Consider the following 15,524-nt stretch of genomic DNA (forward strand, 5'->3'; position numbering starts at 1 on the left):
CTGAGTGTCTTTCCTTCGGGAGAGACTTGTGAGCTGCCTGAGGGCATTGCCAAGGCGAGGAAACGGATTCGAGGGTATAGCGAAACTTCGAAATTGGGCGAATTTCCAAGTTAGAATGTCATTCTGGAAAGAAGTACGTCGAATAATCGGGGACCGTTGAGAGTCCAGGTGCGAGGCACACCGAACCGGGAAGCCGTGTTAGCAGGACCAAGAGGGTATGTGTTTATAGGGCGAGTATTGAAGTACTACCGGGAGCATTGGCTACTTGCTGAGGAAATGACAGTTGGAAAACAAAGAGCTTTGTTTGGGAATGCGGCGACGCTATGACTTTGGGAATGTAGTACTCACCAAAGGTCATCCCAAGAGCTGGTCGAATGCCGAGTGGGACGACAGAGCTAAAGATGTATCATTTCACATTGAGTGTGGGAGGATCCCGCCTATGCAAGAGGCATATGGGCGAAGTTGTGAGTCCGGAAGCCAACACATCTTCAAGGTAGTGGGGGCAATTAAAAGCTACGGGAGCGGAATGCTACGGGAGCTATGCCAAGAGGGCGTCTTAATGCTACGGGAGCGAAAGGCTACAGGAGCCATGCCAAGGGCATCTTAAGGCTACGGGAGCGGCGTCAAAAGAGCACATTGATGTGCTAACCTGTGAAGGAAAGCTTCAGACGGACATGAAGGCCGTGAGGGTCATGGTGTGATTGACTAGTGTGGGTCAATCATAAAGTGAGACACCAGAGGGTGCAAGTGCGGTGGCACATTCCAAGTGAACACCGGAAGGAGGTGAAGTGCAGAGGCACGCTTGGAAGATACTTGGGGGAGAAGTGCATGGGGCACGACTCCTTTTGAGAAAGGACTTTAAGGAAGTCCAACCCACAAGACAAAGGGAGCTGAAATGGGCATACCTGATGGGGCAGACTACGGGATGTCTTAGGCCATGACGTGTCATCGGGGACGGTGACATTATGAGTGTGGGAGGATGTCACAACTAGTACTTTAGAGTTGTGATTTCGGCAATGAACTGGTGAGAAAATATTTTTCTGATTGTCTAACGTAGGTTTGTCTACTCGGACAACTTGGGCTTTTTAATTTTAAGCATATATAAGGGGGTATAGGTGATGAAAGCTCTGACCTACCTCCCTCATACGTGATGTCATCAAGCCGTATTGAACGAGCTACCTTGGGGGCGACCTCAAGGTGCCTGCCTAGATGACTCAAAGGAGTGTCCAAGGTATCCATACGAGTTTAGGAACTCTATGGATGACGCAACACCTTCGGGCTAGCGTTGGGCATCAAAGTGGTGCTGGAGGCTCGATGTGTGGGACGGCCAGCCCCGCGGGATGCCGAATGTTGGAACGAGACCTCCGTGTTGATTTAATACTTGATGCACCTGTCATAGGGGAATCGTGTGTCGGCTTGTGAGCATGGCTTGGGTTCAACCATGCAAGCAAGGGTCCGTTGGCCTAAAGATACAGTTGTGGGGCGACACTGCACTATTCGTAATGGAAGCGTGTCGCGAGGGCAATGTATGGGCATGGCACGAAAGACGTGCATGACAATGGCTAAGGGCTAAAGGTTGCCTTACTCGGGCGAGGCACGAGCTAGTCGCGGATGCACTAGGCGAGTGTCAAGCTTGAGAATTGGGATGTGCACGCGGGAGCGATTGTCACGCCCCGAACCTAGGAGCGAGACAAGCACCCGGTGCCTCACCTAACCTGGCGTATCAAATTGCGACTAAGGGACTCTGAATACATAATGTCATACTTTGGCCATGGGGCCACCTTGCAAGACAATTTGCGAAGCAAAATATAAAACTGAATGGAAACTAGCGCTAACTAAATATCAATATAAAGTTAGGCCGACAAGGCCGTCATAGCTACTACAACTGACAAACCACCAATTTATACAAACCCAACATACTGCACTAACCAACAAGATATGCCTACAAGCCTCTACTGATAGATGTACTGTGATCAGAACATGGCCCCGACCTACCCATAACATATATACAAATATACATAAGATGTACACAAAACTCTAGACCTGGCAACTCCGAAAGACGTGGAGCTTACCGATCAGGCGAAACTCGGGAAACACCTACTGAGGAGGTCTACCCATCTGTCTGTCTGAACCTGCACGCATGAAATGTAGCGCCCCAAAAAAGGGACGTCAGTACGAAATAATGTACCGAGTATGTAAGGCAATAAAATAACTGAAATCTGAAACTGAACTGATAATATGATAACTGAAATTAACTGGGAGTCAAATATGATCTGGAGATATACTTACCTGCTGATACTGACTTAACTCCTTCAATATAGTAAGTAAAATAATTGTACGGCCTTATAAGGCTCGGTATATATGACTGCTCTGCCATAGTAGGCTCGCTCATAGGCGCTCGGCCGTACTAGGCTATGTATCTCGACCATGCTGGGCTCGCTCATAGGCGCTCGGCCACAGCAGGCTCGGTATATAACTTTCCATCTGATCAGAGGTTGCCCAATAGGGGCCTGCCCATCGATTATAGCTCGATAGTAATGAAAATATTGTAATATTGTATATATAGGCTTGCTGCTCTCTTGACTGGAAGAAGACAATACTAAAATTGAATATAGAGGCTCGATAAGGAATAATATTGTAACTTATGAGACTAGAATAGTGTGAATAAATTCATGAATATGAACTTCTCTTTTGTCTCATTACTAACACATGTAGCTACGAGATCATGCCAAAATGAAGGAAGGCTTAGCCTTAACATACCTTATCATAATCTTTCCAATCACCCAGTTGAACTAACCTCTTCGCACCTTAATCTACAAGAATGATAATAATATTATCGTTAAGTTACGAAAGGTACAACTATCGCACAACGAACGACAAACCTATTTTGTATTAAAACGGGCAGCATCTCCCCTATAATATGCCCTTCCTCCAAATTCAAGATAACACCAACAATACAAGAACAAAACAATAACAACATATATACATCATTTTCCAGCCCTATATACACCATCAAATACTACAAAACAGTCCAACACACCCCAATCTCTTCATACACAAAACGACCACCGTAGTAGTGTCAAACGACCCGAAAATGTTATGACGAACGACCAGCCAACCACCCTACATTTATATGGTGTTTATAAACCCCATTCCTCCTCCAAAACTCCACAAAATAGTATTAAAACACGCAGCCCAACAGCAACACAAAACAGTCCACAAAACAGTCCGCTACAAGTGAATAACTCGAACTCACGGCTTCTGATCACCGTCCCGTGAGTTCTTACAAGTATAGAACGACTTACCATGAATTTACAGCAGAAAAAATGGATGAAAGAGAGCATTAAACTCACCTTATTTGTTGGATAACTCAGCTCCTATCTTGGTTCTTCAAACTCTAAGTTTTACCTCCAATTGGAACTTGAAAGGGAGAGAAAATCAATTAGGGTTTGTGGAAAATTTTTGGGAGGATTCTTTGCCGAGCTTATGTCTGGTTATTATGCTCTATTTTAAGTCTAATATATGAAGAAAATAGGCCCTTAAAATGCCTCTATGGACGACCCGAAATGGCCCATTTGTGGGCTTTCATTTAAGCAAGTAGGTGACACACCTACTTGTCACCTAGCAGCTTGCGCAATATCGCAAAAATGCACATATCTCTCTACTCCGATGTCGTATTGACAAATGGTTTAATGCGTTGGAAAATAGACTCATAGATATTTAATTTGATGGGTGGAACACCCCATAACTCTAAGTATATTGGGAGAAAATCGCAGTTACATTTGACCCAAAGTTTCAGTAAAACTTATGAATGTAACTTGTGATGACTTTCATCGACTTTTGTTCCACAACTCGCTTGACATCAAAACATAACACACGGATGTCATACAAATAATATAAATCATAACATAATCTCCTTATCATGTTAATCACCCTAGTCTCACCCCAAAGGTACATGTTATAACATTTCCAACTTGTCGACTTTCGACGAAACATTGTTTTATTCAATTGCTTTAGCTTCTGAACTGTCCAACCCTCTTTGTACTTGTTGTTCATGATCTTCAATATTTGTAACCTCAGAGGTAACATTATTAACTTACTTTATATACTTTTAAATATTATCTCATTTTTGGTCCTACATTAGTTTGCTTACGACGTATTTTTACGTACGAAAATATAGGGTGTAACAGCGATGCTCAGTCTTGGGCTAGGGACAAGACATGTCCTAAGCCAATCCCCCAGGGCGCGCATGGATTGTGATCTTAAGATGAAGCGCCACGACATGTCTAGGGCCAAGGGCCTAGACATCTTACGGGCGACACAAGTTAGGGTGAGCCCCACTAACAGGCACAAGATCGTGCTTGGGAATCGTGGGATAGGAAACCGGCTGGCCTGCAGCGAGGGGAAATGCAGGCGCCGCACGGGCGAGCAGATGCCGTTACCCAATGTAAGAATTTGGGTCCGTGACATGAATCCTGGTTGACAATCCAAACGGGAAAGTTGTCAAACCAACAGACTCCACTAAGTAGTGAGAAGGAAAATTTAGCTAACTTATGGCTATAAGTATTAAAATATCTACTTAGCTGCTTAAAAGATACATCAATCAAATATTGCTCAAGTGTCCAAATATCTTCACAAACAGTGTTAAACCTCCCATAAAAGACCTATGCTTCCATTAAGGATCTAACCATTATTAAGGAATCAGCTATTATGACTTTTCCAACAAAATAGATTGGACTACCATAGGCACGAAGCACGTCAGCATTAGCCTTTAAGGGTACAATTCCAATACTTGCTTTGCGAGTCTCTTGATCCAAACCTCCATTGTATTGTGAAAATAATAAGAAATGTATAAAATGTGTAGATAATTATAATAGGATGTGACATACGCTATAGATGAAAAAAAGGGAAGTTTTCACTTTGTTCCGTGATGACTGACTTTTTACTACCACAAAAACTTCTTTTTCCCTTGTTTTCTTCTTGTGATATGTTATTTGCTCACTCTCCTTTTTTTTTCTCCTTTGATTTGTTTTTTACGTGTGCTTTATTTTCATCTTGCTGGACCTCCTTATATCCCATGAGTTCTCGATGATTTTTTTTAGTCTTAATTTGATTTCTTTTTTTTTTTTGGCCATACAAATCTTTATTGTTCTCGTTCACACATAGATTATTTAATATAGTCATATATTTTTAATACTCTCGGTGATAATCTTTTCATGCAATTAATATTTGACATGGTAAGATGCAACAAACATAAAGAATAGTGTGGTGCATATTAGGTCATGCCAAAGGGGTATCGGGTTGCTCATTTGTTTTGAGATGATCGGAATGGTATTCATGATCGAGCCTTATCTCCCTTTAGTATGTAGTTTACGACTTTCTCATAGTTAGGATATTCAACTAAGTCAATCCAAGTTCAATATGGCTCGTACATCAATAGATAAGTTGAGGAAACATATGCTTTTTTTGTAGGAACTAGTGTAAATCTACAGTGCTATGTCCAATGAGTTACAAATGATAATGCCTCTTGTCACGGCTCACAATTATTGTCTCGCATCAGACAAATAAGTCCGATAATTTAGGAAATATCAAACTAAAATAAAATGAGAGGCGATATAAATTATATTTAAAACCTAATTATACATGTGCGAGTCACACATATATACTAAACATTTTTGGCTTTAAACTAATTTAACTAAATTTATTGATGTGCTAATAAGCTATTTTATGAAAAAATCGATCGTTTGTAACGAGATAATGCAACAAATATAAAAAATACGTTAAAGAATACACTCCATATGGAACATATACTCAAACGACAACTTAAAACACATTTACATTTATCTCGTATAGCTAAATAAAATTGTATAAAAATCTATTTTACCATTTTACTCTACAAATTATAGGGAATACTACCAAATTTCGTAATTGGATACACATATATACTTCTCCCTAACGGAGCAAAAGATCCCAATGCAAAGTACAGGGGCAAAATTATCAATTTAAGGGGTTATTAGAGTGGGGTAGTGAAATTTGGAAACTCTTCGGGGGCGAGGGGGAGAGATACAGCGAAATATTTGGGGCTTGAGCTATTCCTTTATAAATACCACCTCAAACCCCCAATAGAGAACATAACAATCCACCTCCTTTTTCTCCCTGCCGATCTCCTACTATAATATCAGAAATCACTACAGAACAGAACTGTGACAGCAAATCTTGGCGATAATTTAGGGATTCAGAATCGTTTTTTTCACGCCTCATTGTATGAACTTTCGGATTTAATTATTTCAAATGAGCATTGAACCATTTAATCGGTAAAGTTCTTGATGAATTTATCACTCCATATATGTTGAATTCGCCAATTATTCTTCTCTTCTCTGTTTGTTCATTTATTTTCTTGTTGGATAGATTGGTGAAACTTGCGGCTAGAGCTTTTTACGATGACATTACGACTAAAGGCGACAATCAGCCCAAATCCGGCAGAAGTGACAATCGAGGAATTGCGGTGGTTATTTTAGACGCACTCACAAGGTTCTCAACTTTTACTGTTTAATTAAGCTTTTGTAGCTATTTTGACTCTCTGAGGAAGATAAATAAATTATTTTTGAAGCTGAAATATGATAATTCTACCTGTCAATACTTTTCCTTTCATCTTTATAGTCTGTTTTTAGTTTAGAAAAAATTAATGTTCTGGAATTACAAGAATTCCATGCTTAGCATCTTCAAACTCGCCCAGACACCCCCAAACTGCACTGTATGGAGCAGTATATGTGTGTATTAAAAATCATATATTTCAGGCGGCAATGGGTGAGGGAAGAAGACTTGGCAAAGGATTTGAAGTTGCACACAAAGCAACTCCGGCGCACCTTGCGTTTCTTTGAAGAAGAAAAGCTCATCACACGGGATCATAGGAAAGAGGTTGGTTTTATGCTCTATTGCTACAAAGATGATCTTTTTAATGGACTTGAATTATCCCTTCTTGTTAACTTTACGCTATCTTCTTGCCTTAGTTTCAGACCGAGTGTTCCTGACTTTAGATATCTGAAGCAGCACTGTTTGTTTCCTTAACTTAGCAATTGAATCCCTTTTACATAAATTCCTATTAAGTAAATAGTAAGATGTGAGAAATTTGTTGTTTTGAGCATGCTAAGTTGTGTCTCTTTACCCCATTTTGAGTATTGATTTTTTATGTAGTTTATTCAAATAACATCTTATCTAAAGAATATGAAATTGTTACATTGTGTTCCTTTGCCTACCTACCGACACAAATAAATGATAAGGAAGCCAAGTGTGAAGTTCGGTCTTACGAAGCTCATCAATGTTTAATCTAAGCCAAAATGAATCCTAGTTTGTTATTGCCTTACCCATTACTATGTTCTCTTACACGGAATGCTCCTCCTAGTTGATTTTGTAGCAAATTCTATTTGTTCTTCACTGCCTTGGGAAGAAACTAAGACCTTTCAGACAAATGCACTGTGACAGCAAGGAAGAAGAGTTTTTCTATTAACAATACAATAAAGTACCATTTTGACTTTTATGAGCTCATTTTTAACCTTATTATCCCCCCTAACCTAGTTGCTAATGTGCAACCAACTCCCTCCTATTACAAAAGGTGACGGGTGAAAAAGGGGTGATTCAATAGTATGTTCGTCTGTTATTATCACATACTACTAACTTTTTCCAGATTTTGCCTACAATTACTGTGCAAAATAATCTGCCATTCATTCTCTGTCAATCTATTGTTGCAGGGAGCAAAAGGTGCAAAAGTATACAATGCTGCAGTTGCAGCTACTGTTGATGTCCTGCAGAATGGGAAAGAAGGAGATGACAAAATAAAGATGCATACTCATTCTTATTGCTGCCTGGACTATTCTCAGGTTCCCACCCCAAACCCCTGGTTGCTTAGTTAAATTTACCAAATTTGTAATTATTGAAGAATTCTGGTACTTGTAGTCATAGCATTTCCAGACTGACTGATCGACGAACAACCAAAAGATAGTAGTAAAGGTTTTATCTAATTTTAGGTGGTTGAATTCAACTAAGAGAGACTTAAGTAATCTAAGGTAACATCAGTTTTGGTTATTACGGTACTTGCACAAGCATGATTGTTGACCAGGGATAACTTCTCATGCATCTTGGATATCTTTGATGTTTAACTATATTGCTACTTCCATCAAAGTGAAAGATTTTGGGAGCATTTAAAATTCTGCAGATATTTGATGTCGTGAGGTACAGACTACACCGAATGAAGAAAAAGTTAAGAGATGAGCTGGATAACAAAAACACAGTGCAGGAGTATATATGTCCCAATTGTGGGAAAAGGTTCTGCCTTCAATGCTCTGCTGAGTTTTAGCTTTTTGATAGGTATACCTCTCATGACAAAATTCAGGATTTTCCTTAAATATGCGAATTCAGATATACCGCGTTGGATGCATTGCGGTTGGTGTCCCCTGAGGACGAGTACTTCCACTGCGAAAGTTGCAACGGGGAACTAGTGGCAGAGAGCGACAAGTTATCCTCTCAAGGGACTGTAGATGGGGATGATAAGGATAGGAGACGGCGTCGCGAAAAATTGGAAGACATGCTTCATAGGATGGAGGTTTGTCTTTTTTCTATGTTGTGTTTAGATGTTATGTAGATATATAAAGTGCTGTCCACAATTTATTTTGTTTTTAATTCTAGGCAAACATTTGGTTATGTAATATTGGTCGATCTTGGGTGGGAGGTATTTTGTGAATGTGTTAAATGAAGCAAGAGCAAGAGTGCAGCTACAGTGAACTCCATAAGGGTTTATCGCTCCAGGTCTTTAGGTAGATATACACACACATACATGAGAAGAAGTCAATCAACTGTTTTAGCATGTACTAATCTATACATCTTTGCCATCCACCAAAATCTACACCTGTTAGGTACAACTATTACTTACTATATCAGTAGATGTACTGTCTATGATTCTGAACTTCTTTTGAATAAAGCGTTGTGTTTGCTGTTTTCCACGTCAAAAATTGATTTTGCTGTACAGATATGATATACTCCCGGTGTTCCATTTTATACGACACTCTTTTCCTTTTTAATCCCTTGTTAAAAGAAAGACATCATTCTATATTTGGAAACTCGTAACTTTAAACTTCCATTTTTTTTAAAAACTTTAAACTTCCATTTTAGCCTTAATGACAAGCTCTTATAGCCATGGAAATGTAATAGCATGTCAAAACTACCAGTTCTGAGGGTACTTTTAGTATGTGCCAAAAGTTCTTCCTTTCATGAAGTCTTGGTGCACTTATAAGGTTCCTATTTGTATAGAAGATTGGGTGCAATTTGTAGAGAACCATATTCTTGTGTAGGGATTTGTATATACCAGCTCTGGTGTTGTACAGTTGAATAATAAAAAGGTTCGTTGGATGTGACATCCCGTCGGGCATTTTGGTTTCAATGGAAAATAAAGGGTTCATTAACTACGGGTATTTGACTAGCACATCTTATTCCCGCAATCATCATTATTGGTTTTATGGAAACAACCTCTCTACCTTCACTGGGTAGGGTAAGGTATGCGTACACACTGTCACTACACTCCAAAGACCCCACATATGGGAATATACTGGGTATGTTGTTGTTGTTATCATTATTGGTTTTGCTTGTAAGTCAGACAGAAAGAATTGTATATGGGAGAGATGACAGTGTCTTGAAAATGGAATGCCAATAAGGAAAAACTTTGTAAAGAGGAAAAGTGATGACTTCAGAGTATTTCTTAAAAGCTTGATGAAAGATCTGCTGGAACCCAATAGGCAACAAGAGAATAAAAAGATTTCCAGCTAGTGTCTGTTTAATTAAATTGATGCAGTCACAGGCATTTGCGCTGCCGCGATAGCGCGCTTTGAGACTACAGCTAGCTATCTAGCCCCCGATAGCAAAGAGAACTAGAGAGCCAACAATAACTTAATTTGGCATTTTTCTTCAATGGATTAGTTCCTTTTCAATAAGCAGTGATTTCTTAAATGGATTAGTGGACTGCTGCATAAATTTTTGGGATGGTTATGTAAGGATGCTCATAAGACACTTGTACAAAATATTCTGGTTTCATTTTGGTTGAGATGGACTAGCCTCTCTCTCTCTCTCTCTCTCTGCCAAACTAAATGCTTCTCTATATATATTTTGGTTTCAATATAACATGATATTTCTGGTAGCTTTAAATTATAACTTGTGGCCAAATCTTTTGAGGAGATATTGGATCTTGTTATCCAGTTTGATATATTTGGCTTCGTTCATCTTTGTATCTCATAAAAGAAGATTCTCAACTACAAACCAGTCAACTACTCAATCCCCAAACTAATTGGGACAATCCTAACTGCATCCATTTTAATGTTACTGCCCTTGGTTAGTTTATTTTGCTAATAATGAGCTAGAGCCCCTCGTTGTCTTGATTTCTATAGCCATTGATGAACTCTTAAGAGCTGCTTCATCCATTCTTTTTTCTCTTATTGTGATCCCTGGATATCTAAGATAGTTGATTTGTTTTTACTATCTCTTTCCTGTGCATCTGGTTCAGTTTACTGAGAAATAAAATATTTTTTCTTGACCAAGTACTGATAACTAAAAGAATTGTAGGCACAACTCAAACCGTTGATGGATCAACTTAACAGAGTAAAAGATTTACCTGCTCCCGAGTTTGGAAGCCTTCAAGCATGGGAAGTGCGAGCCAATGCTGTGGCCCGAGGTGCAAATGGAGATAATGCAAATGACCCTTCAAAGTCAGGACAAGGATTTGGTGGAACACCTATGCCTTTTGTTGGAGAGACGAAGGTTCTTTTACCCAACTGGAAAAGGAAAAAAGAAATACTGTTGTTACAGGGTTTTACTTGGAAGCTCATCATTATGTGTTTCTAGTTGCTTCTGCTGCTTCTTGGAAATGCACTGCAGTGAAGTTGGTGTATATTCTTGCTCATGCATCATAGTTATGACTCCTGCACCCCTACATGGATTTTTCCAAAAATTGACCCAAATATGAATTGGATTTTCATGCACTAGTCCACACAGTGAGGTTACACTACTAAGCTTTTGCTCCGTGTTACTCGTCTTATAAAATCTTGAGGACAGCCTTTTTAACCCTCCTATTTAGTCTAACATTGGAAGTTTTATCCATTTTGCGCGTAGCAACGTTTTGGTTATTTACTATACTGTGTACAAACTTCTGTTTCCTTTCTCACTAATCACTTGACTCTATTTTTATACTTCAGCAACTATTCTGAATGCTTTCCATAAAATATCTCTGTCTTTCCTTGTGAACTTGATGGAGAAAATAGTGCCTGAGTTACGTAGGATGTAGGGGTTGTAGATTGGTTGAGTGAAATAGGGTTGTTGCCTATGAATTTATACCACCTTTTGCTGTTGACTGCTGGTTAGTGAAATAGGCCCTTAAACAATGATATCTAAAAATTTATACCACTTTTTTCTGTTGATTTCAGGTTGAAGTTGCTTTCTCTGGTCTTGAAGAAAAAGGAGATATCAAATCTGAGATTTCAGCTACACCAATGAAAGTTTTGCCTCCATGGATGATAAAGGAGGGAATGAATCTTACAAAGGAGCAGCGTGGAGAGGTCAAGCAAGAGTCCAATATGGAGGGTAGTTCTGCTGCAGCGGGGTCATCTGATGACAAGAAGTCCATAGAAACTGAGGACGTGAAAAATATAAAGGTTAAGCTCATTGCCTTTTGTATGGTTCCTAACCTCTTCCTGCCCTTCCTCCTTTTCTGCCCCTTCCTTTCTTGCTTGAATTCCTCTATGCTCTTTAATGATGCTTTAATGCCTCACCTTTTTTTTTGTCTTACTTTTGGTAGGATGAATATGTTAAGGCATATTACGAGGCTCTATTCAAGCGACAAAGAGAGCAAGAAGAAGCTGCCAAAAGTTTACAGGAAACATCAACTACAGATGGAGTGGATAACACCTTTACTGAGCGCCAAGTCGGCATGAAAGCCAAACGTGAAGAGGAGGATGAAGGAGAGGATATTGAATGGGAGGAGGCCCCACTTGCAGGTAAATTTATAGTGTTCATATACTTCAGTCTCTTTTCAAAGACATTGAAAATGGAGGAGCAAGTGAGAAGTTTGTTATTCAAGTGATTAGCTTGCTACATCATGTGTTCAGCTCCTTACCTTATACGATGATTGTGCAAATTCATTTTTTTAAGTCTAAAATGGAGAGACCATAAATGATACAAGTCTACAATTTTATATTGGTCATATACCTCAATCTTTTCAGTAGTTAATGATACAAGGACTTTTCAAAGACGTTGAAAATGGAGGAGCAGGTGATTGAAGTTTGTTATATAAAGTTATTAGCATGCTACATCATGAATTCACTCCTTACCTTATATGTTGATTGTGCAAATCCATTTTTTGAGTCTTAAATGGAGAGACCAAATGAATAAAAATGATATACTTTGTAGCAATGATTAGTCTAGCTTTCTCAAGTGCTTTTATACGTTATGACGTGTGTAGCGCATGTGAGTGACACGTGTTATGCCCTTCCCAGAAAGTAGTCGTAGACTGTCCAGAGTGCTAGTAGATACACTTTGGACGAGAATATGGGAATAATAAGTTCCCTGCGAAGTTTAGTTATGTAGGTGGAGTTTCAAGACAAATTACAGGAATATTCTTGTACTATCCCTTTTCTTAACTTCCTCATGGTCCGTATCAAACCTAGCTAGTAAAACAGTCTGCCTTAAGATATAGTTTCCGACTCCCCCGTAATTGACCCCTAAGCTCGGGTGTACCGGGGATGCGGCTCGGGTATAGTAGGTCTGGAATAAATTGAGAGCTTCCTGCCATCCCACAACAAATAAAAGCATAAATGTGATGTTGCAACTAGACAATATTTGACCAACTTCTGCATCCTTGCTTGGTCCCTATCAAACATAGCTAGTGAACAGTCTGCCTTAAGATATCTCTGACAATAAATAAAAGCATACGTTGCAACTGGACAAAATTCGACCAACTTCTGTGTCCTTGCTTGGGTCAGTTGTTCCTGGGTCAAATTATTGACAACTTATCCTTGGGATACCGTTCTTAGTCACACATTTTTTTTATTTTTGCTTTTTTGATGGATCTAGCCCCTTGGGAGGTTAAAGAAAACTTCTCTCCAATTGGCCTCTTTTTTCTCATCGTTTTCTCGGGCCAATTTTGTGCAGCTACTAGTGGGTGTTCTTTCGGCTCAAGCTAATACAAAATATCTACTGCGTCATTACGTGTAAATTTATTTCTTTTATTTTTTTAATTCTAAACTGGGTTAGTTAATTCAGATTCAAATGGAGTATTTGTCTTATTCTCTATCACAGCTGTAGGTCGTTCTATGTTGACGTTTTCTCTTCTTTATGTCAACTTTGTAATATTGATTTTCATATGTCTAATCTCATTTTTCAGTAGGATTTCCCTCTGCGGATTGTATTTATTTGTCCGGATGACTGCTGAAAGGAATACCTGTAGTAAAAAGGATGAACAAATAACAGATAAGCCTTTGGTGAAAGATTTAAAGAAGAAGAGCAGTAAATAAGTATTGTAGAGACTAGGAGTTGATCTGCAATTGCTTGCAGTGTTACAATAATAGCATAAATTTGGATAGTTTTTTTTCACAACCTAATAATAAAAAGATTGACTCATGATGATATTCCTTCCTGGCCCTAGTTTTAGTGCATTCTTTTTGTGCTCTTACATATCGGTGGCTCCTTCAACTTACACGCAAAATCAACATGCTGTTACGAATAAGAATTACTGTTCATTCATTTCTAAATTCAAAGAGCAGGTTTACTATGTATAATGTAATACACGACAACCTTGTATGAGAATTATCTAACTTCTTATAGCTGGGATGACGTGCTATTTTGTTCTGTCTGCTTGAATAGAGTTTTAAATCTGATGATTGTTGCTAAATTTTATCTTTCTTCCAATTCTTTAGATTCTGATTCTTCTTTTCTCTCTCTCTCTCTCTCTCTCTCACACACACACACACACACACACACACAGACACACAAAGAGAGAGAGAGAGAGAGAGAGAGAGAGAGAGAGAGAGAGAGAGAATTTCCTGCCTCTTTGTTTTGGCTGCTAAATTGATATGTCATGTTTTATTTATTTATTTTGAACTCTCATCTTCACATTGGGTATGTTTCAGGTAATAATACAACTGGAAATTTCAAGGTTAGCGACTTGAATGTCCAAGCAGATGCTTCAGGAGATGACAACGATGAGGAAGATGACATAGACTGGGAGGAAGGTTGATGATCAAAGTAATCCTGATGCCATGGATTACTTCAGGAGTCTAGAAATGATGTTACCCATGCAATGGCTGGAGAAGAAAAGGGGAAAAGGGGAAAAGCGGACGGTACAACTGTGAGAGAATGATTAAGCTATGTGAGTGCGACAGAACTAGAGAAAAGTATTTAAGGCAAAATGGTCGAAGCCGGCATATGGGTGTTGTCAATGGATGCTCTATCTGGTTTCATCTTTCTCGAGTTATTATTCTTTATGAAAGCAATTTTAGGTGTCGTTTTGTTGTTTACATAAGCTTGCTGGAAGTGGGGTGTGGTTTTTTTTGTCGAAATGGATATGGCAATTGCTTTGGATGACGGAAATAAAAGGATTATTGAGTGATCAATGTAATACTAACTTTAGGTAAACAATCTTTTCGTGACACTCTATTTTATATCTACCTTGTTTCCATTTTCCTAAGCAATGATTTTAGGGGTACCGGATTTGTTCGCTGTATCATACATCAAAGTTAACTATTAGGAGCCAGAGAAAAAACAGTAAGCAAAACATTACCGGCACATATCTGTTGTGAAGTTTTTCATTTTCTCGAGTTGGGGTTGGACGCTTAGCTTACAAAAACAGAGACACATTGCTTCCAGTTAGGTCATACACACAATAGACTGACATTGCTGATAATGTAAAGTTTGGATTAAAGCTTTTTTTTAGCACTCCCCATTGGTCAAGACTTGTGAACTAGTTAGTTGTGACAATAGATTGACACTGCGTAGACCCTTTGTACATGAGTTCGTGCGTCCTAAGCTGTGAACAAATCATGAAATGGATCCATAATATCCAAAAAGACGGAACCTAACAAGTTTTGCTTCTAAAATTTTGTTATGATTGAGATTCAAGATAAAAAGCATTTCTGGACGGATAACAGCATAAGTTTCTCTGATTCGATTAAAAAAATGGTGTTACTCTATTTATTTTACTTCTAAAAAGAGAATAATACATAATGCTTAATAACATGATCATGATCCAGTAAGAAGCTAGCTGTATGAGCTAGAGAGAAAAAGCCAGCTGGATAAACAAGATAGGCCTTGCTTGTGATGAGAAGAAAGAACGGTAAAGGGCCAAGTATACTCCTGTACTATGAGAAATAGTTTAAAATTATCATCCGTTTGAATATTGGTCTATAGCTACCCTCACTGTTATACAATTGAATTCCATGTATTACTCACGAGACATTAAAGAACCGTCAAAAATAAAGAATATTGTTATATCT

General features: G+C 38.8%; 1 protein-coding gene across 3 annotated transcripts; it reads left to right on the forward strand.

Annotated features, from left to right (window-relative positions):
- The first annotated feature begins 6,085 nt into the window (after window positions 1–6,085).
- LOC104086949 (uncharacterized) lies at window positions 6,086–14,719 on the forward strand. Of its 3 annotated transcripts, none has more exons than XM_009591308.4 (10): window positions 6,086–6,314; window positions 6,409–6,531; window positions 6,798–6,918; window positions 7,749–7,877; window positions 8,213–8,322; window positions 8,416–8,599; window positions 10,606–10,800; window positions 11,463–11,690; window positions 11,834–12,032; window positions 14,163–14,719. In XM_009591308.4, the coding sequence occupies exons 1-10, from the start codon at window positions 6,292–6,294 to the stop codon at window positions 14,267–14,269; spliced, it is 1,419 nt and encodes a 472-aa protein (XP_009589603.1). In that variant the 5' UTR covers window positions 6,086–6,291; the 3' UTR covers window positions 14,270–14,719. The 3 variants fall into 3 exon arrangements, with proteins under 3 accessions (XP_009589603.1, XP_009589604.1, XP_070053839.1); XM_009591309.4 differs by having other exon boundaries at window positions 14,214–14,719; XM_070197738.1 differs by lacking the exon at window positions 14,163–14,719 and adding an exon at window positions 12,307–13,493 and having other exon boundaries at window positions 11,834–12,094.
- Window positions 14,720–15,524: the final 805 nt, after the last annotated feature.

Source organism: Nicotiana tomentosiformis, chromosome 3 (genome assembly GCF_000390325.3).
Source record: "Nicotiana tomentosiformis chromosome 3, ASM39032v3, whole genome shotgun sequence".
NCBI lineage: Eukaryota > Viridiplantae > Streptophyta > Magnoliopsida > Solanales > Solanaceae > Nicotiana > Nicotiana tomentosiformis.